Raw genomic sequence first — 24,882 nt, forward strand, 5'->3', positions numbered from 1 at the left:
TTCAGCAAGCAGGGGCTACCCTCCAATTGCAGTGTTTGGGCTTCTCATTGTGGTGGCTTATTTTGTTGCAGAGTATAGGCTCCAGGGTGCATGGGCTCAGTAGTTGTGGCACACCGGTTTAGTTGCCCCGCAGCATGTGCAATCTTCCTGGACCAAGGATCACACCCATGTCCCCTGCATTTTAACCAATGCACCACCAGGAAAGTCCAAGAAAATAGATCTCAAAAGTTCTCAACACAGATACACACACACACAATTATAACTGTGAAGTTATGGATATGTTAACTAACCTTATTGTGAAAAAGTTGTACACCTTAAACTCACACAATGTTCTGTCAACTATTTCTCAATAAAGCAGGAGGAAAACTTTTAAAGGTTGGAAGAACTCAAAAACAAATCATAGCAAATGCATACAATGGAATACAACTCAGCAATAAGAAGGAATGAACTATCAGGTGAATCTCTAAATAATTACGCTGAGTAAAAAAAAACCAAAGCAGAAGGATGAGTTATGAAGGATATGAGGAATTTTTCAGGGGTGATGAATATGTTCATTTTCTTGACTGTTGTGATGGTTTTACGGGCATGTGTCAAAATGCATCAAATTGTTTCTTTAAATATATACAGTTCATTTTATATCAATTATATTTCAATAAAGAACTTTTTTAATGTTAAGGAATATATATCATCTTTTACTATTTCTTGCTCAAATCAATTCTTAATTAACCAACTATATTATTGTGCTTCAGATGCCATAAGAAAATTCCACTGAGTGAGTGACTTAAACAAAATTCCATTGGTTGAATTACTTAAATTTGTTTTCTCACATTTCTGGAGGCTAGAAGTCCAAGATCAGGATGCCAGCAGGTTTGGTGTTTGATGAGACCTCTCTTTCTGGCTTGCAGATGGCTGCCTTTTTGCTGTGTCTTCAAATGGCCTTTCTTCTGGACATGCCCAAAAGAAAAAAATCTCGAGTCTTCCTCTTCTTACAACCACACAACTAATCATTATAACAAACAAACCACTCAAACACATATATAAATTTTTATTTAGAATTAGAGACTCAAATACAAATTAAGTACAATATAAATTAAACCTTCATTAATCCACAACCACTTTAAATCATTTACTATTTCTACAATAAAAGAGAAACCTAAAAATAGTGAAAAGTCAAATTATTTTTAAACTTGTATTGTTAGCAGTAAAATGATTACAAAACACTCAAACTTAATCAGAAAATGAACAAAGCCTCTACAGAGTGATTCATGTGATCCACTAAAATCAATTAAGAAATTAAATTATAGTATGATTTCTACTTATTCACAAATAAAAAGCACCTCATTTTTAAAAGACAACTAATTATTTGTTTCTTTCAGGGCAATGAGGACTACTCTATTTACTTGACTTTTAAATTTAATATGGCACAATAGTTTTGATCAATGAAAAGAATATCACTAAAAATGCTTAGAATGTCCCTTACAGACCATTTTTGTTTTATTTCATAAATAAGGAAGTCATATATTTAAAAGTTAAAATATTACAATAAATATGTGGCAAAATAAATAATCAAGTCTTTCACTTTTCACTCGCAAGTGGGAAACTGACCAGACTCATTTTATATTTTCCTTTTTTATTATGTCTTAATTCTCCAGAAAAAAAAATTGTATAGTTTATATTATTGTTATAAATCCAAGTCTAAGAATTGGTGCCAAAAAAACTATCTAACTAACTAAAGAGAGACAGTATATCTTAAGTCCATGTTGTTTCTGAAAATACTTATTAAAAGTGGAGCTAGACCTATCTTAAGTAGATTAACAGGAAAATACACTATTATGGTGTTTATATATTTAAAATAATCCAAAACAAAGGACAAATCCACTCTCAAGAATGGCACCCACATATTCAAGAATAAAGTATTCCCCATATATACTAACAACTGTGTGGCTAAATATTTTCCTAAAAACATGCATATTATAAGGCCTTTTATAATTGAATTTATAAAACCAAACTATATTTATGTATCAACTGTCATGATTGAAGCTTTCTGCATATCAGGAGAGTTAAACTTTAACATCTGTTGTTCTGAGAAACTGAAGATGAAATATAATCAAACTAGCTTTTCACTAGAAAATTTTATATATCTCAGCAATCTGTTATACTTCTTGTCATCAATGAAATAGACTCCAAGATGTAATTATTCTTTCCAAATGTTAGTTTCTACTGCATTACTCTTTAACAACGATTTTAATCAAATCACATTTATTGGAGAAAATTCACTCAGGTTCTGAGCGAAAAAAATCAGTTGTTTTCTACAAGCAACTCTGCCTTGAGTGGTAGAGCTCTAGCTCTCTTAGAAGCAGTTTTTTGCTTTCAAAGAAAATGAAAAATATGTACAGACTTTCTACTGACTTACTAAAAATAAAAAATAATAGAATGCATAAAATAAAATTCTGGAATACAGTAACTTTTAAGTTTCCAGTTTCTTTTCCTATAAACTAGCTATAACCTCAGAAAAGTCATCTAAGTTCTCTGTGCTTTAGTTTTATCTTTAAAACAAAGAAATTAGAATAGACAATCTCTAAGGTCCTTAAAATTCTCACATGGTATAATTCTGTGCTTCTGAAGAAATATTTAATTGATATACTCAATTGGCCATAAATAAAGAGAGTTGAATTAAAATAGCACAGCCGAACTAAACATCTATTAGAAAAACACAAATACCGTGGTAAAGCTCAACTTCCCAAACCATACACAGCCCATTCCCTCTTCAGCCAGACCAATGAAGAGCCCAGAGTTAAAACCAAATATCTTGGTTAAATAATTTTAAATTACACTGTAAACCTATTAAAATATATTATCTATGCCACAGTTTTCCTGCATTCTAATATACATTATTTTCATCCTATTTACATTGAAGATAATCTGTACAGTCAAGGTTGGGGGCTACTTCATATTCTTGCACTTTGAAACACTAGTAAAGTTAAATAGAATGAAGAGTAGGATGTTAGTCATTATCATATTCTGCCGATTTCAAATTAAAAGTATGCTGAATACCATTTACGGGCTAGAAAAACAAGGCAAAGGTAAAAAAAGGAAATGTTGCTTGTAAATGCTAATACACAAATGAATTCAGTTGTGTTTTGCCATTTCTAAAAAAAAAAAAAGAAAGAAGAAGGAGGAGACCTCAGCAGAAACCTACTAGGTAATACTGAACCCAGCATTTCAGGAGCTTTTATGAGAAATTAACAAGTAATTAATGCACCATGAAGCAGCACTTTGGTACCAGTGCAGTGCAAGTTGGTTTTCCTTTGTCTAACTACGGGCAGCAAATGAGGCACTTAACTATAAAATAGAAAAATAGGGTAGATTTAAGAAGAAATTCAAAATCATTCAGGAAAGATAATCAGCATTATTCAAAAAGTTAAAAATTCTATTTTTATTTAACACACATCAATGTTTCACATGCTTCACTAGGGAAAATCTTTTGAATGTAAGACTGCTGTTTGTTTATAAGAGACAGAAAATCTTTTCTTTGCAAGAGATTCTGGATTTCTTCTCAACCTCAGGATTTCTTCTCAACCTGAGTGCTACATATTTAAAAACTGAGAAAAGAATATCTTACCCACAGTGAGGAAATGTTTCTAACTCTCAACATAGTATAAAATGTGATCTCTGACTTTATTCTTGGAAGGATCAGCTTTTATTTTATGTAACTTCAAAGAAAGGGACCTAGTAACTGTAAATGAATAATGAATACATATTTAGCACCTAAATTTAAAGAACACTTAATTATTGCCATAGTTTTAAATCATTGTACACACAGACTGGGGGGGAAGTCAGATATGTGTGTTCAATGGTATTAGAACATTCTCAAAGATTAGAATCTCAAGCTTCCCAAAATTATCCTTGATTTGCGAATGCATTTATTAACATTCAAACACAATATTATCATTTCTTCCTGGAGTTACAGATATATACTCTTTTTAATGAATAAAGAAATAAATGAGGTTTATTTTTTCTTTACCACCATTAAGTTGTCTTCCAAATGTGGCACTTTTTCAGATTTAGATGGAAAATAGTCCTTTTTAAAAATGTCATTCCTATTCTACCACTGGTATTATTTTAAATGTTCTTTTCTATGAGGTCAAGAGTGAAGTAAATGACCATGGGCCTCTGCTGAAATATATAAGCAAATATAAAGCAGGAACAAAGAAAGCCTACATTAATTTCTGGCAATATATTGGCACATAAATGCTTATCTGTGCATGTGCTTAGTCACTCACTCGTGTCTGACTCTGTGACCCCATGGACTGTGGCCTGCCAGGTTCCTCTGTCCATGGGGATTCTCCAGGCAAGAACACTGGAGTGGGTTGCCATGCCCTCCTCCAGGGGATCATCCCGACCCAGGGATTGAACCTAGGTCTCCCACATTGCAGGTGGATTCTTTACCAACTGAGCCACCAGGGAATTCTTATCTATGGGGTAAAAAATCACTAAATGAAAAGATAATAAATGTTTGCTGGGATATTATCCCAAGTGAATGGAGCCTATACCTAACAGAAATATTCTTGTGTTGCCCTTTAAACAAGCTTCACTTTAATTCTGAACAAACAACTTTGCTTCATATCTTAAAATTGATACATAACGTTCAAGTTTTCCATGAAACAATTTAATTATCCCCACTGAAAAATCCTATCATCTTACCTTTTTTCCTGTTTGCTTACAAGAAGTCTTTCGTGGATTCATAGGGAGGAAAAAGGCTTAAAAACACATGTTCTTACTCCAAAGAGGCTGGCAAATTTCAATAGTTCCCAATCCTATTTGTCATTTATATTTACTGTAGCAAATTGCATTCCTCACTACATAATTAACTTTCTCACATACAGAATAATTAAAATTCTCTTATTTGCATCTTTAAGGTAAAATTTCTATCTCCTTTAAGGTATTCTAGTTTATTTCTGAAAGGAAATGAATACATCAAAACACAGGAACACTGTCGATGCAATTTAGTTGTTAATAAAGTGCATGTGGCTTTCAATATAAATATTGTTTGATACATTACAGCTAAATAAAAAGCTAACAAAACAAAAAGGAAGATTTAGCTCAGTACATAGGTTGCAGGGGGGAAAAAGTAGTAACAAAATTGGGAGAAATATTCTTCTTCCCCCCAAAAAAAGCCATGAAAATATTCTTCAATTACATAGACTTCTGCTTTTCAAGCAACCAGACATGCTACACAGTAATACCAACATGCAATACCTGAAATGTAGAATCACATTCTGACTGCTGCCCTTGTACTTCTGCATTCAATTCACAATTTTCTGGTGTCTGGCTGACTTCATATGGCAAAGCAGGAGATACGCCTTGAGCGACATCTACAGAAGCACTATCAGATAAGACATCTAACTTTTCAGGGGAGCGAGGTAGATGAAACTTACTATCTCCCGTCCCTTCATCAAAGTGTCTCCTCTCATCAGCGTCATCTAGCTGCTGAACTGAAGTTAGATACTGTTCAAGCAGACTATTATCCTGCTCATTGTTTGAGCCTTCCTTACTCCATTCACCATGTTCTTCACTAACATCCCCTACGTCTGACTCTTTGCCATACTTGACAGTGTCAACGGAATTCCCCATTATGGAACTTTCACTACCTTCTGTGGAACTTTTTTCAAAATCCAAAGAATCCTGTAAACAGTGAACTTGTTCAGTTAAGGAGGAATGAAAACCAGAGTCTGGAAATTCTGGTAAGGATTTCTCTTGAGGAGCTTCATCAGGAGCAATGAACCAATCAGAATTTTGATCAGAAGATGGCTCCTGACTTTGGGTGAATAAAGGAGGTTTAGATGGCACCAGAGTACTTGATATAGGGGGAACATCAATATGGCAGGAACTTAGATGGTGGTCCACAGTCTGTTGCCAAGCTTGTAGAGACCTTACCTGCAAACCAAAGGATACAGTTTCACTACAAAATGTAAATCATGCCTATTTTACAACTGTCCTTTGAGGTTTTTTCCCCCCTAACACTCAGGAAGCTGGTAAACGGCAGATGGCAAAACTAGAGTTAGAAATGTCCTTACTCCCCTGATCGTTTCCACAGCAGCCCCAGCTTAGACCTGGTTGGCAAAAGTGGTTCACGTTGTTGAAAAGCAGGAAAGCAGGGATGGGCCAAAGTAATCACTTGCTCCTACTAGAAAGATAATCAGAAGCACAATAACGTACATAGAGCTCACTAAGGGGTCAATAAGGTTCTCAAGACACTGAAGTCTATTTAACAAGACACAATAGAACCTATTAATATGAGTAAATTCTCTAAAATGGAAGTCTCATGCTAGATACCCATTTCAGATAAGAGTTTTTTAAAACTAATAATGTAGGATTTCCCCTGGTGGTACAGTGGATAAGAATTCCCAGCCCATGCAAGCAACACAGGTTTAATCCTTGGTCTGGGAAGATTCTACACACCGCAGAGGCCATGTGCCACAACTACTGAAATTGGTGTGCCTAGAGCCTGTGCTCTGCAACAAGAGAAGCCACCTCAATGAGAAGCCTGAGCACCACAATGAAGAGTAGCCCCCGTTTCCTGTAACCACAGAAAGTCCTCTCGTAGCAATGAAGACCCAGCACAGCCAAAAATTAATTATTTTAAAAAGCGAGGGAAAAAACCTAACAATGAAGTATACACAACTCTAAAATACCTAAAAATTCCTGGAGTTCTTAATAATACGATCTTTACTTCTTTTTCTTTCTTTTGGCCACGCTACACAGCTTGTAGGATCTTAGTTCCCTGACTAGGGATCAAACACTGCCCTGCAGTGGAAGGGTGCAGTTCTAACCACTGGACTGCCAGGGGATTCCTGGACCTTTACATTTTTAAAATATACTTAGAACCTCAGAATTTTACTATAACATATGCGACAAGAAGGCAATATAGAGATTTTTTTAGTTTCCCTTAGACCATCCTTCAAGGTAATCCTTGATAGTAGTTTGATATGTATCGTTCCAGACCTTTTACTATGTATTTTCAAAAATAACAGTATAGATAAAATCCTATTATAACAAATTCTTTTCTAAAAATACTTCCAAGGAATAATCACCGAGAACTATTTGTGGGGATAGAATAGTAGTAGTAAAACTGGTGTCTGAACTGTCCCCATAGCGTGCTATTTCAGGGTTCAAACTCTCTACCTGGAAGTCATCTGGACTTTTTAGGACATGCATATTGTAGCCATCACACACTGTTTCAATCATCTTTCATTCAAATAGTCTTAAAAGATAAAACAAGACAGCTACTCGAAACTTAATTTGGGCCTTTTATATCTATTGGACAGTTGTCCAATATCCTTCAATTTAGCACTTTCTGTCAGTGTTATAGTTCTTTACCTTTCTGGTCAAAATTATGAAAACATTTTCATTCAGATTAAATAAAATGTAACAAAATGCACTGTCCTAGTTCAGAGTTAGTGGCAGTGAACACAAACCACATCCTTAACCTTGAGAAAGGGTGATACCTCACCTGTCACTATTCTATGATTATCTCAGTAAATCTAGAGTTTTTCTTCATTTACACAGTAGGTAAGTCAGCAGCAAAGGGCTTACCTGGTTCCAAAGGAATCTGACAGCCTCTTCTTGAACAAATTTTTTAATCCGTTCTTCATCTCTTTCTTTTCTTAATCTACAATAGTTCAAAGTCCATTACTGACACAAGAAAGGGTGCTTTGAATTGTACTTATTAAGACAAATAAACATATACATTGTAAAGAGATTAATAAAATATAATAAGTGCTTTCCACTTTTAGAATATCTAAGTGAAACTTTAGTTTTAAACTATGACTCAACATAGAAGCCAAATTAGATGTGACTAAAATTCAGATTATACTGATTCTTCAAAGTATTGCTAGTAATGAAAAATAAAATATTAAATGGCTTTTTTTTAATTTGGCCTCAATTTTGCAGCCAAACATACAAAAGGAGCAAGAGCAGCAGAAAGGATCAGAATCACAGCTTCAAAGAGAAGAAGAGAATGGTCTCCTCTTTGAAGAGACAAGCAGGATTAATCCCATCGAATTTCACATCTCTGTTTGCTCCAGGTCCTGACATACTCCTAGCTATCATCAACAGATTTCCCTGTGCATAACTTCCCCTCATTCATTAAAGTTTCACTGTGGGCTCACTGTCCCCCTTCCATACTTAAAACTTATCACAGACCTACGGCTCCCTTAGCTGTCCAGTATCTCTTAAACTGTCACCCCATTTTGTTCTGAAACTCTGACCTACTTTCTCCAGCCCCTCAAGCCTTCTTACTGCACCATGTAGGACTCCTGAATTATAATCAGCAAACCCCCATATATACACTCAGATTCTTCTCTGAACTTTTCCTTGACCAAATCAGATGAATTTCCAAGGGCACTGTAGCCCTCTCAAGTAGCAGCTATGTTTTTCACTTATACATCAGGGTCAGAACACTGCTTCCCACTGCTGTTTACAAATGATTCTTAACCTTCCTCCTGTAAGAACTCCAGCCATCCTGCTAAATTTCCCCAAACTCTTTTTCAAGTACTGAGCTCTCACTATCGGCCCCCATTCACTGAAGCCTCAGCACTAGTATTCTTCTCTGCCCTGTTGCCCTAGTCATTTCTGGAGCCCTTGACACTCACATGGATGCTCTACCTAACAATCAGCTTCAGTCCCACTCTGGTAGTGGTGGCGGTGTACTTGCTAAGTCATGTCAGTCCCACTCTAGACTCAAGTATTTTGACTACACCATTTAAAAAAATGATTTCAAGCACCAACACAGACCTCTCAGTTCACTTGTTCTTGCCACAATCTGCAATAAACCTCGATACCCAATCCTCATCTATGACCACCATTCAAATGATGTCTTTCTCCTGTCTTTCCTTTTACCTCATTTAAATTCCAAGACCTATCACTATAATCATCTCCCTTCAAAAAGTCTTCAGCTCCCTTGATCTTCCCTCTCTCCCCTACCATATTCACCTGGGAAAAAAAACCCACTCCTGGCTGAACCAGGTCCAAAATCAGAATAGAACAGCTAAGAGTTGCTGATAAAAATCACACAGTTTGACTTATGTTTCACACTTTTAAGTTTTTCCTCATATTTTCCAGCAATTCTCCATTCCCTTTGTAAGTTCACTTTTAAGATAAATACTCCATACTTCACACCTCTCTCCTTCAGCCTCTCATCTCACATCCTCACCCCCTCCTTTCCAAGTGCTGACCACATCTTGTATATTACTGAAAAAAGAGAAGCACCCATCAGACAGGACTTCTGCATCCCCCACCATCAATACCTACCACTTACCTGCCCCGCTCCTACCTCACTCCCTCCACTTGTGCATCGAACCTCTTCTCTCACCTTCTCAAGAATTTCCACCCTGCACTTCTTTCATTGCTCTGCACCATCAGTTTTTCCTTCCTTATTGAATCATTTCCACCAACACATAAACCTCCTCTGTATCTCCCATCTTTAAAAAAGAAGCTTCTTAATTCCAGATTCTCCTCTGGCAACCACCTGCTCCCTTCTCCTCCTCACAGCAACACTCATCCAAAGCTGGTTGTGCTCACTCTTCACCTCTCTTTCACTATTCAGTCCTTTCCAACTGACTTCATCCCACTACCCCCTCAAGCTACTCTTAGGAAGCTCACTGGGCAGGAAAGGGTTAACTTAGCGGGACTGAAATGTTCAAACTCGAACATCCTAAAGACAGGACTGGGCTTGACCAGCTTCTGAGAGATAACCTCTAAACCTTTGGAATATCCTGCCTGATTAGAGCACCTTTGTACCTCTGAGACCTTGGTTTATGCTAACAACGTGCTTTATGGTGAATACCAGTTTGGTTCACCTGAGACCCTGGGCTACAATGTTATTGGTTTGACCTTGGGTGGGGGCTGAGGTCAGAGTAGTTAAGGTCAGCCATATGGACTGACCTAGGTGACTGTCCGCCAATAAAAACCCCAGATGCCAAGGCTTAAGCAAGCTCCGTGGTTGGTAATACTTCATGTGTTTTCACTCACTGTTGCTTCAAGAATTGAGCCCCACCTATAAAACTGCATTGGAAGAAGACAACTAAAAGCTGGAACTTGGTCTCTCCTGAACTTTGCCCTGTGTGTCTTCTTCCTCTGCTGACTGTAATCTATATCCTTTCACTCTAATAAACCATAATAAACATGATCATAAAGAATAGCTATTTTGAGTCAAGAGTGCTTTTTGCAAATCAAACCTGGGAATAGTTTTGGGAACCTTCAACACACAGTCACCACCAGTTGCTGAATCTAGTATACAGTTCTCGGTCCTATTAGAGCATCTCTCTTCTCTCTTGAAACATGGCCCTGCTGGAGCTGGGACATACTCTCTCCCAGTTCTCTTCCCACTCTGGCTGTCCCTTCTCAGTCTTTCTTACTCTTCCTCCTCTCCCACTTGATAATCTCAGTAAATACTGCCAGTTACAGTACTGATACTCAGAATAAATCTATAATACCCTAATTTCCCTGGGTGACAGTCATGAAAGCATGTAAGCCATAGAATGAACACATAACTTCCACTATAGCCCCCAAATTTTAACCCCTTCTAAGTCCCTACTATTTTCCTTAATTCTCCTGTCATCTACTGGGTTCTATGTAGACTTCCTCATCTTCTCATTTTTATACTCATTCAGTTTTTCTACATTTTCTGTATCTTCTGTGTTTAGGTACATAGACGTCCATAAGGCATGCATTTCATCCAACATTTACTGCTATGCTGCATCTATATTCCAATCTCAGCACTAGATACGGAGGCACATATTGCAGTCCGTGCTCTCAAGCTGCTTTCAGTACAGTGTCAGAGACAAACCTAGAGTGGCAACATGGTATGGAAAGTGTCCCAGCCACAAGAGTTTGATTCAGTGTTCTGAATCAAAGCTAAGAATCTGACACCCCCAAACCAACAAAACAGCATCTTCACAGTAAAAGCCTTAAAACGGACTTCTCACCCACCTCCTTATTTCACCAGTTAGGCAGACAATGTGTTCTTGCATCCTGCGAAGACGGATTTCATAGCGCACATCTCTAGCTTGAGGGTTATAGTTCCTGGCATAAAAGCCCCGCCAACAGGCCTGAAGCTTGGTGGCTGCTTCATTCAATTTCTGGAGGGCAACTTTATCTTGTCCCAAAGGAACAGATTTCTGGGTTAACAGCCTGCAGGGAAGTTTCTCTGAAGCTGTTTGAGACCTGGCTTCTTCACTGTCTGGCTGCGTATGGAAGACATTGTGTCCAACTGACTCAGGAAAAGACGTAAGACTGTGGGTGTGATCCTTCAAGCCAGCACTGGTGACTGTTGGCTCAGGACAAACTAACAGTCCATCTTTCTCATTTACCTCTGTACCAACTGCACTTTTTGTCATCTGAACAGAATTCTCATCTGCAGCCCCCAAAGCCTTTTCCTCTTCCTTGTCTGATAAGCTCTGGTTTTCTGGCCCTTTCACAGATTCATCTGCAGCAGCAGCATCTTCTAGGCTCAAGTTAATCCCTTGCAGCCTCAGCTCCACTGTAGGTGATACTGGAGAGAGTCCTGATGCAACTGGCATAAAAGTAGACTCTGAAGAGAGGAGACTGCAATTTAACTTGTCCTCATCGGTCTGGATGTCTTCCAGGTGCAGGTCATTTCGAGAATATCTTGCAGTGTGTACAGAGGTTGGAAAGTTATTCTTAACAGCATGTGACTGGTCATCGTGACTGCTTATCCCAACCCAAGAATTGACTTGGATGACGGGTTCTAAAAGAATCAACAGAGTATCACTGGAAACATTAAATATTTAAGGAGGGATTTTTTTTCAGTTGTATCCCTTTAATGAAATTTAATCCCTCAAATATAGTAAAAGGCAATGAAATCATTTCAGTAATTTCCTCCAAAATGCCTTAAAATATCACACCAAATATTTTTAAGAAACTAAATTCTTGCAATAATCATAAAAATAATCAAAGTACTAGGTCAAGTCAAAAGGTGGCAGTCCTCTGAATGTTTTCAAAAATTAAGACATTTAATAGTTATAGATGTCTGTGTATATTGTTGTTGTTTAGCCACTAAGTCATGTTTGACTCTTTTGTGACATGACCCCATGGATTGTATAGCCTGCCAAGCTCCTCTGTCCATGAAATTTTCCAGACAAGAACACTGGAGTGGGTTGCCATTTCCTTCTTTAGGGGATCTTCCTGACCCAGGGGTTGAACCCACATCTCCTGCACTGGCAGGTGGATTCTTTATCACTGAGACAAAAGGGAAGCTGCCATTTGTGTAATATACATATGTAATAAAATAAAAGATCCAAATGTTCACTTGAGCTAACAAATAAAACATTCTGAAAATATGTACTGTTTCCTGTTTTATGATACCAAATAGATCAAACAAAAAAGGACCAGAGATCAGTTAACTTCTTACCGCTTTCTGGGACTACCTGGCCATCTTGAATGGGGCTGGAATGCTCTGGCACAAAGGATGCCCTTGATTCAACAGGAGACGACTCTTCATTGTGGCTCTGGTTCATTAACTGCCTCTGGTGAAATCTAAAATCAGAATACCTCATGTGATTTAACACAAATCAAAAAAAGAAAGCTTCTCTGCTTCCGTCAACAATTCGACAGGTAACAATGTCAAGAAGGGAGAAGTTTACAAGTTTTCAAAGTACATACCTTTAATGACCTCGAAATTACAAAGTATCATGGATAGAAAATGTTAAGAAATTTATTTTTAAATCACATTGACACCATCATAAGTATACACACACAAACCTTCAAAGACAAGATCTCTGATGAAAGAAGTGACTACTAAAAATGCTTCTAGCTATATAACGTTAGTATTTTTTTTTTTACTTTTTTTCTAAAGGTTTCATTTATTATTTATTTTTGCCTACGTTGGATCTTTGTTGCTGTGCATGGGCTTTCTCTAGCTGTGGTGAGCGGGAGCTACTCTTTGTTCTGGTGCACAGGCTTCTCACTGCAAGTGGCCTTTCTGTTGCAGAGCTTGGGCTCTAGAGCTTGGGCTCAGTAGCTGTGGTGCACAGGCTTAGCTGCTCCACAGCATGTGCCATCTTCCGGGACCAGGAATCAAACCTGTGACTCCCGCATTGCCAGGCGGATACTTAACCGCTGGACCACCAGGGAAGTCTCTATAACGTTAGTATTTTAAAGCCCATGTAAAACACCCACATTAAAAGAACAAATGAAGTTATTTTAAATCCCAGGCTGCCAGGCTGCTAGGCTCTCCCCACTCAGGAAATGACTAGCAAGCAATGCAGCTGCTGGGGAGGAAACCAGACTGCACTGCATGGTTTGGCTCCTCTGCAAGCCCGCTGTGGTGACCAGGGCCCCAGGGGTCCAGAAACGTGGCTGCAGCACTCTCTCCAATCCTGCTAACTCTGCAGGAAAGTCTCATCAGCCCCTACAGATAAATGCGCTCACCTCTGCTTGCTCAGAATCTTCTCTAGCTTGGCATCCTCTGCAGTTTGAAGGCCCAGCGTAGAAGTAAGAGGACAGACTGTAGCCAGATACTGGACAAGCTGGATGTGCTGGCCAGGCCGATACGCTCTCCCCTTGCCTTGACTATACAGCCATTCAGCTTTTAAACTGGAAGTGGGGGACAGAAAGAAGGGCTGGCACTTGGGTAGACAAGAAACATTTTCAAGCAATGATCTTCCTTCTTGATTTGCCTTTCCAGCATCACTAGATGTTTTTCATGAATAACATTTAAGTTAAAAAGAAAAATTATCCTCTGCTTTACTCTCCTTACTCTTGTAATGGTTTAAACATTTTTTCTTGCTTAGGGGCACTTCCAGTGATTTGTACTAAATGGTTCCAAATATTTTAAAATTATCTTCAAAGAAGCAATAAGCATTCCCTCCATTCACTGTCAAACTGAAGTACCTAAATACATAAATTGTGTTTAAATCCATTAGTTCATAATGATAGTTTTTTTAAAGCCAACTGGTCACAGTTGAAGGATGCTAGTGAGCTACCATCTCCTTATTTTTAAAAACTGATAAAGGGGGAGAATTAAATATTATTAATTCCATCTTTCCTATACAAACTATACCAATGAGTAACCAAATAGTACCTTCACAGAAGTATTCCAGCTTATTTAAAAATGAATTATAGAATTAAAATTTCACCATTTTGCAACTCTCAATGAATTAATGGATTTAGGCACTGATCGTTAATAGCTTCTCATAACATAAGAGACAACCAGATACCATGTGCCTCTCAACAGGACCCAAAAAGCTGTCCTTGACCCCACAAAAATCTGATCAAACCTCCACCTCCAACTACCCATTTACAGAAAACACAAAAGGGGAGAGTATGTCAAAGAACATGGGGACGCGGCAACTGGCAAAATAAGCACAGTAGGAAACTCTGTAGGACAAAGAATCTGATTTCTTCAATAACCAAAAAGAGAAAAGAAAGCAAAGCAGAGAGACAGGGGGCCCACAGAGAGATCTGAAAGCATCATCTTGGACCTCTAGCCAAGCTGACCTTTCAAATGACTCCAGCCCTGACTGTGATCACACCACAAGACCCAAAGTGAAAATGACCAAATCAGCACAGCCAATCCATGCAGCATGCAATAAACAGTAAACGTTTAAGATACTGAAAAAGAGAGCAAGAAAGACATATTTTAAATACATCAAGAAATTACATTGTATGGCCTTATTTGGAACCAGTTTCCAAAATTCTATTTAAAAACTGCATTTATGAGGACTAAACATAAGCACTTAATATTTGGTGTTATTAAGGAATTATTGTTAAATTTTTTGAGATGTGTTAACAGTATTGTATTTATTTCTTTACAAACTGACATTTCTCAAACGTCCCACATAGCTCCCAAACTGGAGTGATTACAAATAAGGCTGGAGTGATTATGTTTGGAGTGATTATGAATAAGGCTGCTATGAACATGCTTATGCATTTTTTTCAGCATACATAAGTTCCTATTTCTCTAGGGTATATAGCAGAGTCAAACTGATAAGTCATAGGGTATTTATATGTTTAAATTCAGTAAATACTGTTAGTTTTTCAAAGTGGCTGCATGATTTATACTCCTAGAACAGTTAATGAGAGTGCCAATTGCTCTACATAGCCATCAAAATTAAACATATTGCTCATACTTCTAATTTTAGCTACTATGGTGGGAGCTCCATAGCAACAAGGAAAAAAAATAATCTTTCTAAATTATCAAAAAGTCACTATAGTGGGGAGGGGAGTTATGATGAGTGGGACAAAGAAGACCTCTGCAGTGCTGGTTACAGTTAGTGTTCTTTTCAATGGTGATTATATAGATATTCTAAAGTATTACATTTAAACTATTTCTAAATTATATGCTATCACAACAAACTGGAAAATTCTTAAAGAGATGGAAATACCAGACAACCTGACATGCCTCCTGAGAAATCTGTATGCAGGTTAGGAAGCAACAGTTAGAACTGGACATGGAACAACGGACTGGTTCCAAATAGGGAAAGGAATACGTCAAGGCTGTATATTGTCACCCTGCTTATTTAACTTCTATGCAGAGTACATCATGAGAAACACTGGGCTGGATGAAGCACAAGCGGCAATCAAGATTTCTGGGAGAAGTATCAATAACCTCAGATAGGCAGATGACACCACCCTTACGGCAGAAAGTTAAGAACTAGAGAGCCTCTTGACGAAAGTGAAAGAGGAGAGTGAAAAAGTTGTCTTAAAACTCAACATTCAGAAAACTAAGATCATGGCACCTGGTCCCATCACTTCATGGGAAATAGATAGGGAAGAAATGGAAACAGTGACAGACTTTATTTAGGGGGGGCTCCAAAATCACTGCAGATGGTGACTGCAGCCATGAAATTAAAACACGCTTACTTCTTGGAGGGAAAGTTATGACCAATCTAGATAGCATATTCAAAAGCAGAGACAGACATTACTTTGCCAACAAAGGTCCATCTAATCAAGGCTATGGTTTTTCCAGTGGTCATGTATGGATGTGAGAGTTGGACTGTGAAGGAAGCTGAGCGCAGAAGAATTGATGCTTTTGAGCTGTGGTGTTGGAGAAGACTCTTGAGAGTCCCTTGGACTGCAAGGAGATCCAACCAGTCCATCCTAAAGGAGATCAGTCCTGGGTGTTCATTGGAAGGACTGATGCTAAAGCTGAAACTTCAACACTTTGGCCACCTCATGCTAAGAGTTGACTCATTGGAAAAGACTCTGATGCTGGAAGGGATTGGAGGCAGGAGAAGGGGACGACAGAGGATGAGATGGCTGGATGGCATCACCGACTTGATGGACATGAGTCTGGGTAAACTCTGGGAGTTGGTGATGGACAGGGAGCCCTCAGTTCAGTTCAGTCGCTCAGTCGTGTCCGACTCTTTGCGACCCCATGAATTGCAGCACACCAGCCCTCCCTGTTCATCACCAACTCCCGGAGTTCACTCAGACTCATGTCCATCAAGTCCGTGATGCCATCCAGCCATCTCATTCTCTGTCATCCCCTTCTCCTCCTGCCCTCAATCCCTCCCAGCATCAGAGTTTTTTCCAATGAGTCAACTCTTCTCATGAGGTGGCCAAAGTACTGGAGTTTCAGCTTTAGCATCATTCCTTCCAAAGAAATCCCAGGGTTGATCTCCTTCAGAATGGACTGGTTGGATCTCCTTGCAGTCCAAGGGACTCTCAAGAGTCTTCTCCAACACCACAGTTCTAAAGCATCAATTCTTTGGCGCTCAGCCTTCTTCACAGTCCAACTCTCACATCCATACATGACCACAGGAAAAACCATAGCCTTGACTAGGCGGACCTTAGTCGGCAAAGTAATGTCTCTGCTTTTCAATATGCTATCTAGGTTGGTCATAACTTTTCTTCCAAGGAGTAAGCGTCTTTTAATTTCATGGCTGCAGTCACCATCTGCAGTGATTCTGGAGCCCCCCAAAATAAAGTCTGACACCGTTTCCACTGTTTCCCCATCTATTTCCCATGAAGTGATGGGAGCCCTGGCGTGCTACAATTCATGGGGTCGCAAAGAGTAGGACACAACTGAGTGACTGAACTGAATGACTAATTTCTAAATTCATATTTCAAGCAATATTCAGCTTCTTAATTTGTAGTAAGCTAGAAATGAGCATGTCAGTTAATTTCCATGATAAATGTGACATTAAAGGGGTCACGTTCACCTTTCCTTCTGAGAAATCACATATCCATCTAGGACTCGGAGGCTTAGGCACCAGCTGACGATGTATGGCCGATAGTCGAACCCTGGGATGGAAGGTGTTGCCATCACACATGGATTATTCATGATTGACAACTGTTCCAGTTCAGTTAAGGATGCCAGAAAAGAGACCTGGAACAAAGGACATCTTTGTTGAATGAAATGGACTACTCGGTGGCAAGCACAGGGCTTCTGCTGATTACACATCTCTGGCAGTTTGAGAATGCAACAATTTCCCTCTTGTTTTGAAAAGTGACAAGTAATACTCTTATATTATCCACTGACTCCAAAAATTCCAACAATATGGCCATCTGTTCTTGCTGCACAAAGTCCTTTAGAAAGCACTGCTTCCTAGCAAAGAGAACCCTAGTCTGAAAACATAATAGAAGCCAGAAAAAGGTACAGAGTATGCCTTATTAACCCCTTTAATGTGGATGTCCCTCCACCAACAATCACTTCCCAGTGGAGTGAAGAGTATAGCATTACAAACGAAATTAAGCCTTAATAACCTACTGACATTAAAGAAAAGTGAAAAGAAAAATAATGGTCTTCTGGAGCCAAGTGTTTCACCCTGATAGCAGTTTCTTCCAAGATGCTCATCTAAAGCAAGCTCACCACCTTTTCCTGCATCTCTCCTGAGTTTCCAGCTCCCGGGATCCCATAAGATACCCTCAAATTTTACCTCATTTAAGTCCCGAATTTCATTTTCTGCCAAAGAAAGTATAGCAAGACATCTGGGTAGATAAGCAGGTGCCATTCTAAGAGAGGTGATGATATTTCCATGTAAAAGCAGGGTCTTGAAAGTAAAAATGCAATGAATTACAAATGGAAATAGACAAACTGGTCTATTTTGATAAAACCAAAATAATATATACAAAAGGAAAGTGATATGTTTTATTATAACTTCTCATCACACATAAATCAAAGACTGTTAATGCTAGAAGGGTCTTAGGTGGCCATTTGGTCCAACTCTCTTTTCACATCCATATTCTAAGCTCAAGAAAGTTTAAAGAGTTGCCAAAGAACATACGCTTAGTTTAGCAAAAGGCATGTTGCAAGTTATTTAAACTTGACCAACTTTCAACATACTTGTTCATTTCCTTTTACAACATCAAAATAGAGGGTGAGAAAAGTGAAAGAAAACATTCATTGAAACAAAAAGCTACAGGGAATTCCCTGAGGGTATGGGTTCCATCCCTGGTTAGGGAAATAAGATATCCTACTGCTGCTGCTGCTAAGTCACTTCAGTCGTGTCCGACTCTGTGCGACCCCATAGACAACAGCCCACCAGGCTCCCCCGTCCGTGGGATTCTCCAGGCAAGAACACTGGAGTGGGTTGCCATTTCCTCCTCCAATGCATGAAAGTGAAAAGTGAAAGTGAAGTCGCTTAGTCATGTCCGACTCTTAGCGACCCCATGGACTGCAGCCCACCAGGCTCCTCTGTCCATGGGATTCTCCAGGCAAGAGTGTACTGGAGTGGGGTGCCATCCTGCGTGCAGCCAAACAACAACAAAAAACAGAAACAATCAGGTAGAAAGCAAATTTTCCAGGAAAGAGATATAACCCACAAACTATGATTTGCAACTATATTCTCTTGGTAACTTAAAACTTGAGGAAGGCAGAATGTACTTGATAAACCTGACTCAAAGTCAAATTAAGACAGCAACAATGAAAAATAAACTGAAGACTCTCAACACCAGGATTCTGATAAAGTAATCATGCCTCCATTCCAGAAAAAAAAAAAAAAAACAACTTTCAATCATCTTTAGTTCATTTGAATTCTCTCAGTATCTGACTACATCAAATTGTTTAGAGTAATTGTTATGATTTTTGCTAAAAAAAATGGCAAAAGTTGAGCTAATAATACTATTCCTGGGGCTTAATGAATTCATCTCACGCTAATGATATCCAACGGAGTTAAAATATGGAAAAAGCCTACTCATGTTTTCTGAAGCTGTTGATTCCAACTGTTACATATTTATTTTATTGCATTTCCCTCCATAAAAAGTGCTATAGGCAACAGACTTTCTAAAGAGAGGTTAATTTTGATAATTTAATAATTCTACCACTAAAAGGAAATAGCGGTCTTCAGTGTCAAACAGGAACGATTACTCTTAACCCCACCAACATGTTACGCACTATTGATGCTATACAACTAAAGCTACTAATGTTGATGGACTAGGCATGAAGGGAATTTCATCATGTTTGTTGAACAGTAAATAAGCATTAATTTTAACAATGACCAATTTTAGTTAAAGTAAATCAGTAATAGAAATTAACAACAAAAAGTTTCACACTTAATTTCTGGTACACTAAGGAAATCCAACCAGTCCATTCTAAAGGAGATCAGTCCTGGGATTTCTTTGGAAGGAATGATGCTAAAGCTGAAACTCCAGTACTTTGGCCACCTCATGTGAAGAGTTGACTCATTGGAAAAGACCCTGATGTTGGGAGGGATTGGGGGCAGGAGGAGAAGGGGATGACAGAGGATGAGATGGCTAGATGGCATCACTGACTCGATGGACATGAGTCTGAGTGAACTCTGGGAGTTGGTGATGGACAGGGAGGCCTGGCACGCTGTGATTCATGGGGTCGTAAAGAGTAGGACATGACTGAGCGACTGAACTGAACTGAATAGAATTTTTATCATAATGAACACAATTTATTCTTGCAGATCTATATACGGATCAATTAGGTCACTTTCTCTTGGTATTTTAGTATAAAATTTCAGAAATGACATAGAAAACACACTTACCTTCAGTGATACCAATTTAGATAGATCACCTATCTGGGGTATGTTATTGTCTGATAAATCAAGATGTTGTAGAGAGGTGCAGGTGTTGATTTGTTCCATGGCCTATTACAAGAAAAGGAAATGTATTTCATGCACACAAAATCAAAAAATGAAAGTCTTCCTTGTAGCTTCCTACTTCCTTGTAGCTGACCCTCTTCCCTCTTTCTTACTGTCAGAAGCAGAGGAGCAGTGCTTAGCAAGAGAAAGACAGGGCAGTGGCAACAGAATTTGGCATATTGTTATATAGCAAGTTTCTACCTTCATTATCCCTCTAGAGCAGAGGATCATATCATGCCAGATACTTACAGCTTGAAGGAACAGTGATGACACACGACAGCTGATATAGTATAGAGTTTACAAGTTAACACTGGAGCTAAACTGCTCAGATTCAAATCCTGGCTCAGCAACTTCTTGACTGTGTGAACTTAGACAAGTTACTTAACTTCTCTGTACTTCAGTTTCTTCATCTATATAATACACATGAAGATTGTACCTACTTTATAGGCTGTCATGAGACTGAATGACTTAAAACAGTTAAGGTAGTTAGAAGAGCAAACCTTACATGCTTGATAAGTCAGTTTTCTTCATTTAAGACAGTTCCCTTGTCTACAATATCAAAAAATAAGACACAGAAAACAAAAAATACAAACAATAAAAAAAAAAGACACAGAAATACTGATTAACTTACCCAAAATGATAGAGTTACTAAGTGGCGGAAGCAGGACCAGAATTGAGAGTTCCTGACTTTTAAAACATTCTATTCTTCACTGTACCATTAAACATGCACACAGAGCTTAATTCTGCATGAATTTTCAAAATGAGATTTTTTTTTTTTTAGTTTATGGTAACCAAAATTATCTCTGGGGAATGGGAGTGGATACTTTCATTTTTTATTCTACTTAATTCTCTACTGCTTAAATTCCTTTTTCATAGCAGATACGTTTGTGAGGTTAAAAAAAAAAAAAAACTACTAAAAAAAAAAAAAAGAAAGAAAGAATTCACCTTGAGATTATTTCCTGCCAAATTCAGCCATTCCAAATGAACCAGTTCCTTTAGGCCTTCCACATAGCCAATGCTATTATGAGGCAAATTTAACACCCTGAGTTGGGTCAGTTTGGCTACACCCATCATCCGCACCAGCCTATTATTAGCCACTGACAACTGAGGAAAGAAAACATATCATTATTCTTACTTTCACATTAGGGTGGCAAAAAAGATTTGTTTATATGGTCAAATATTCCCAAATATATAAACTCAGTTTGTACTTTTCACATATATTGTCTAAATATTCTGCAGTGTGACTATTACTGCTGTCACTCCTAAGCAATAGAAAATAAAGATAAAGTTGAAGAATCCCACACCTCCTCCAAGTACTAAAAAAAATATCTTCAACATAGCAACTACTTGAGAATGTAAACTCCACAATAATGGAGTCCTTACATTGTCTCCATCAAAATCTAGAACAATGTCAGACACATAAGAAGGGTCCAATAAATGCTGAATGAATGAATCAACTTTTTGCCTCCACCGTAAGGTAACACAAAATGTTATGTTATTTAGCCAACATAAAATGTTTTCTTTTTTAACAAATGCTCTTTGTATAGTCTACATTAAAGGTGACAAAAAAGTGTTAATCTTCAGGAGAAATTTTAAAATTATCATTTAATAGTCATCATGAAAAAATTAATTTTTAAAATTTTTACTAAATTATTTTATTTTTAAATTTATTTTAGCTATTAATTCTTTATAATTTAAGGCAATACTTACTACTTTCTAGGCTTACAGAGTTACATCTGTTATCTTACTGCTTTATTTTGTATAATAATAAACTGGTCTTATATAACTATTTCCCCCACACAGCAATACCTACCTGTACTAATCGTTTGCATTTCTCAAGATTTTCCAATTTAATAATCTGATTTTTATCCAGAATCAAAGTATGAATATCAGCTTCACAGGGTAAGTTTGGGCTTAATTTCTGTAGCCCTTGCCCTGACCAATTGACCACTGATCCTTGAAAAGAGAAGGGAAATTGTTAGAAAACACAAATACAAAGCTAAGCATAGGGATAAAATTATACTTATAAAATCTTATACATTTAGAGTTAGAAAACACTAGAGCAAAATAAATATCAAGATTTTAAAACTAAAGCAATCAACTTTTAAGTCACTACAGAATGAAATTATTCACTTTCCTTTAGAAGTATCAGATTATACCTAGATTTGCAATATTCATGTATGGATGTGAGAGTTGGACCATAAAGAAGGCTGAGCGCCAAAGAATTGATGCTTTTGATCTGTGGTGTTGGAGAAGACTCTTGAAAGTATCTTGGACTGCAAAGAGATCAAACCAGTCAATCCTGAAGGAAATCAGTCCTGAATATTCATTGGAAGGACTGATGCTGAAGCTGAAACTCCAATGCTTTGGCCACCTGATGGGAAGAACTGACTCTTGGAAAAGACCCTGATGCTGGCAAAGTCTGAAGGCAGAAGGGGAGGACAGAGGAGGAGATGGTTGGATGCTATCATCGACTCAATGGACATGAGTTTGAGCAATCTCTGGGATATGGTGAAGGACGGGGAGGCCTGGCATGCTGCAGTCCATGGGGTCACAAAGAGAGGGACATGACTGAGTAACTGAAGAACAACAACAACTCAAGTTTCTATGATATTAAATACTCTGGAATTCTTCACACTTAAATGTGAACTGCTGCTGCTGCTGCTGCTAAGTAGCTTCAGTCGTGTCCGACTCAGTGCGACCCCATAGACGGCAGCCCACCAGGCTCTCCGTCCCTGGGATTCTCCAGGCAAGAACACTGGAGTGGGTTGCCATGTCCTTCTCCAATGCATGCAAGTGAAAAGTGAACTATTATTCCGTATTTTATGCCTAAGTAATGACTGTATTTTTTTAGATGTAAATAATCTTTTGATAGAGATCAACCTGCTTACAACCTAACTACCAGTATACCATAAAGTGCCCAAACTATTTTGAAAATCAAAGTAGTTATGTTGACTTAGCTACAAGATGAGAATAATATACCTACTTCATTACATTGATATGGAGATGAAAATCAAAACCCTATGAACAGCACTCAATCCCATTCCTGGCACATAGCATTCATAATAATCATAATCATATGATTTGGTATACTTAACAGACGTTCAAATTCTGGCTCCTCTAAACACGGTGGTTTATTGGGCAAGTTATTGATCTCTTTGGGCTCACTTGAAATGGCAACCCACTCCAGTATTCTTGCCTGGAGAATCCCATGGACGGCGGAGCCTGGTGGGCTTACAGTCCACCGGGTCGCAAAGAGTCGGACACGACTGAGCAATTTCACTTTCACTTTTCTACTCTCTAAGATAGGAATGATAATAATACCTGCCTTATAATGTTACAGAGAAAATGAGATAGTGTTTTTTTTTTAAAGACACAGAACACAATTAGGTTCATATAAAAAGTGCTCTATAAATGTTAACTGCTATACTATCAGTATATTCATTGCCGCGGTGGACTGGGGAGGTGGAGTTTAAGAGCAGCAGCTATCTGAGGGAGGAGGGGCTAGAGAAACTGCCAATTTCAAATTTCTACCCAGATTAAGATTACTGCGGGAAATAATTATGCAAGATAGCTCTCCTGAAAGATATCAACGTTTTTCCATTGTCTAATGGCTTCTAGCGTTTGGGAGGACAGGTGGTAATTGGATTTGAGAGACTGATGAAAGCTATGTACCAACCCAGGAAAATGCAGAGCCTCTGCACACAATTCAAAGGCATCGAAACACCTCTTCGACCCTCTCTCTCTCACATAATGAGCCAGATCTAAGCGGTGGAAAGGGGCATCGACCCTCCGCCCTGCTTGTGACCCAGAGCTTCCGAGCTGTAACCAAAACAAAGGAGCTCCACTCACACAGTACCCACGGAAGCACCCACACCCCGCGCTTGGGCAGCAACCAAACTAGATCCCAGAATACCGTCTGCATAACAAGGGGTGGTGAACTGTGGGCTCTGAATAATTCCCAGATTTTATCTTGGCCATTGGGACACTTCAAAGAAAGGGTCTAAAGTCAATCTAGGGAACTGTGTCAGAGAGTTTCTTGAACGTTCTAGCAACTGAGAGAAAGGGGGAGAGTCTACAGTTTTCACCTGGGTACCCAGAACTCAACGTAAACATCCAAGAACGGTCACCGCTGCCAGAAACCCTCAGACCAGGTATCCTCAGGAGCGCGGGACCGCGGCGCCCGGTACCGCTAAGGTCTCTGGGGGTTTGTAGTCCCTTGCTTGGACCTCGCCGCGACGCCGCAGAACGAGGCAGCGCCTAAGGGACTACAATTCCCAGAGGGCAGCGCGCCTCCGCGAAGCCCACAACTCTGCATCAAAAGAACTGGTCCAGAACTGCACCCATTAAACCCAGTCTTCTTCTCTCCACCTGGCAACTGTTTAATTCAGTTCTATGGAGTAAACCTTGGCACCCAAGGGTGGGGATCGCCTTACCTTCCCCAGGAGGCAAAGCCGCGGCGGCGCGCGCCGCCGCCATACTTCCCGCTTGCTGTTAATACCAGGCAACCGTCCTCCCGGCTGCTCGGTGGAGCTAGTGTTCGGGAGGAGCGAGCTTGAAACTACAGCTCCCAGGATGCACGGCACCCAAACGGCCCAATTGGCTGCCTGCAACTAATGATGCGAAACCGGGTTAGAATCTGAGCCGCAGTGAGTTTGGGAAACCTGTTCAACTCCCTAATTTGGCAGAGAAGCAAACTATTATTAAATGATCGTTTCACTGCTTTTTCCAGATGTTTTCGAAATTTTACACTTTTGTCATCGAAATGATTATAAGGTCTCTACTCAGTGCAGACCGAATTTGAGAACTT

General features: G+C 38.9%; 1 protein-coding gene across 1 annotated transcript; it reads right to left on the reverse strand.

Annotated features, from left to right (window-relative positions):
* Positions 1-1,025: 1,025 nt before the first annotated feature.
* On the reverse strand, positions 1,026-24,635 carry CEP97 (centrosomal protein 97). The gene is made up of 11 exons (XM_040225592.1): positions 24,509-24,635; positions 21,886-22,028; positions 21,018-21,176; positions 19,977-20,078; positions 17,904-18,017; positions 17,187-17,353; positions 13,453-13,617; positions 12,434-12,558; positions 10,993-11,770; positions 7,597-7,672; positions 1,026-5,937 (listed from the first exon to the last, which is right to left on the reverse strand). Exons 1-11 carry the CDS (start codon positions 24,549-24,551, stop codon positions 5,233-5,235), a joined length of 2,577 nt encoding a protein of 858 aa, XP_040081526.1. The 5' UTR covers positions 24,552-24,635; the 3' UTR covers positions 1,026-5,232.
* Between the last annotated feature and the right edge of the window lie 247 nt (positions 24,636-24,882).

This window comes from Oryx dammah, unplaced genomic scaffold (genome assembly GCF_014754425.2).
Source record: "Oryx dammah isolate SB20612 unplaced genomic scaffold, SCBI_Odam_1.1 HiC_scaffold_2, whole genome shotgun sequence".
NCBI lineage: Eukaryota > Metazoa > Chordata > Mammalia > Artiodactyla > Bovidae > Oryx > Oryx dammah.

Coding starts and splice junctions, on each gene's coding strand:
- CEP97 (XM_040225592.1), bottom strand. CDS start 24,551: ATGGCGGCGGCGCGCGCCGCCGCGGCTTTGCCTCCTGGGGAAG. Junction 18,018..19,976: donor CTAAATTGGTATCACTGAAG/GTAAGTGTGTTT, acceptor TTTACTTTCAAG/ACCCTGCTTTTACATGGAAA. Junction 17,354..17,903: donor AAATTCGGGACTTAAATGAG/GTAAAATTTGAG, acceptor CCTTTGTTCCAG/GTCTCTTTTCTGGCATCCTT.